The sequence below is a fragment of the Equus quagga genome, chromosome 1 (genome assembly GCF_021613505.1).
Source record: "Equus quagga isolate Etosha38 chromosome 1, UCLA_HA_Equagga_1.0, whole genome shotgun sequence".
Taxonomy (NCBI): domain Eukaryota; kingdom Metazoa; phylum Chordata; class Mammalia; order Perissodactyla; family Equidae; genus Equus; species Equus quagga.
Window position 1 is genome coordinate 13,480,561 of NC_060267.1, and position 1,578 is coordinate 13,482,138.

General features: G+C 39.1%; 1 protein-coding gene across 1 annotated transcript; it reads left to right on the forward strand.

Moving 5' to 3' along the window:
• The first annotated feature begins 233 nt into the window (after window positions 1-233).
• On the forward strand, window positions 234-1,190 carry LOC124250551 (olfactory receptor 6C1-like). Its single transcript, XM_046682551.1, has one exon. The coding sequence runs from the start codon at window positions 234-236 to the stop codon at window positions 1,188-1,190; it is 957 nt and encodes a 318-aa protein (XP_046538507.1).
• The last annotated feature ends 388 nt before the right edge of the window (window positions 1,191-1,578 follow it).

Genomic DNA, 1,578 nt, shown 5'->3' on the forward strand with positions numbered 1-1,578 from the left:
CATTGTGATAATAACTTCTTTTAAAGCTACCTCGAACAAAAGTTTTCACCTATAAAACAGGAAATCAGATCACTGCCATTATCAATCTGCTTTAAATTTCCCCTGAAGTTGAAATGACATATTTCTGCCATATTACAGCTCCGCTCTTGGATATGTTACACCACTCTTCAAGTTTGTTCTTTGTACTTTTCCCCATAGGTCTGGCAGGAGACGAACAAATACGTAACCAAAGAATGAGAAACCAGACAGAAATAACAGGGTTCATCCTCCTGGGACTGTCAGATGACCCACAGCTCCAGGTGGTGATCTTTGTCTTTCTGCTCATCTCCTACATGCTCAGCATCACTGGGAACCTGACCATCATCACCCTCACCCTGCTGGCTTCCCACCTCCAGACCCCCATGTATTTCTTCCTCAGAAACTTTTCTTTGTTAGAGGTTACATTCACGAGTGTCAGTATACCCAAGTTCCTGAGCACCATTATTTCAGGAGATAAAAGCATTTCTTTTAACGATTGCATGGCTCAGTTATTTTTTCTCATTCTGTTGGGAGTCACTGAATTTTACCTTCTGGCTGCCATGTCCTATGACCGTTATATTGCCATCTGCAAGCCTCTGCATTACATGACCATCATGAATCGGAGAGTCTGCACACTCCTTGTCTTTGCTTCCTGGCTGGCTTCGTTCTTAATCATATTCCCATCACTCATGCTATTCATACAGCTCGATTACTGTAAGTTCAATATTATAGACCATTTTACTTGTGATTATTTTCCCTTACTACACCTTTCTTGTTCAGACACAAAACTCCTAGAGACAATGGGGTTTACCTATGCTGTGTTTACTCTAATGTTCACTTTGGCATTGATATTTCTCTCTTACATATATATCATCAGAACTATTTTGAGAATTCCTTCTACTAGTCAGAGGACAAAGGCTTTTTCCACGTGTTCTTCCCACATGATTGTCATCTCCATCTCTTATGGCAGCTGCATTTTCATGTACATTAATCCATCAGCAAAAGACAGAGTGTCTTTGAGCAAGGGAATTGCTGTGCTAAACACCTCAGTGGCCCCCATGCTGAACCCCTTTATTTACAGCCTGAGGAATCAGCAAGTCAAGCAAGCCTTCCTGGACATGGCGAGGAAGACTCTATTCTTCACAAACAATTCTAAACATGTAGTGTCATGAATTAGAGGCACAGTGAGGGGAAATTTAAAATATGAGTACGAATTTTGAGTAACTCCTTCTAATCGGCATAGCCTCTCTGTTATCCTTGTTTTTCTCTTTCTTTTTTCTAGGCGTTTACAGGCGTATTTGTTTAACATACTTTTCATTCCATTAAAATACATTCCTTGTGTCTTTGTGACTCCCCCTTCGTTGCACAACTTTTTAAATTACAGCCTTTTCAATAATTATTTTGAAAGCGAAATTGTGTTTGAGGTTTTTTTTCGGGAACATAAAATGGCCCCCAGCAATGTCGGAATTTCTTTATAAACATTGATAAGATATTTCACTTGCTATACACAGAAAATATAATTTTATCATTTCATTTATTTTTGATAGAAATTCCCTTCTC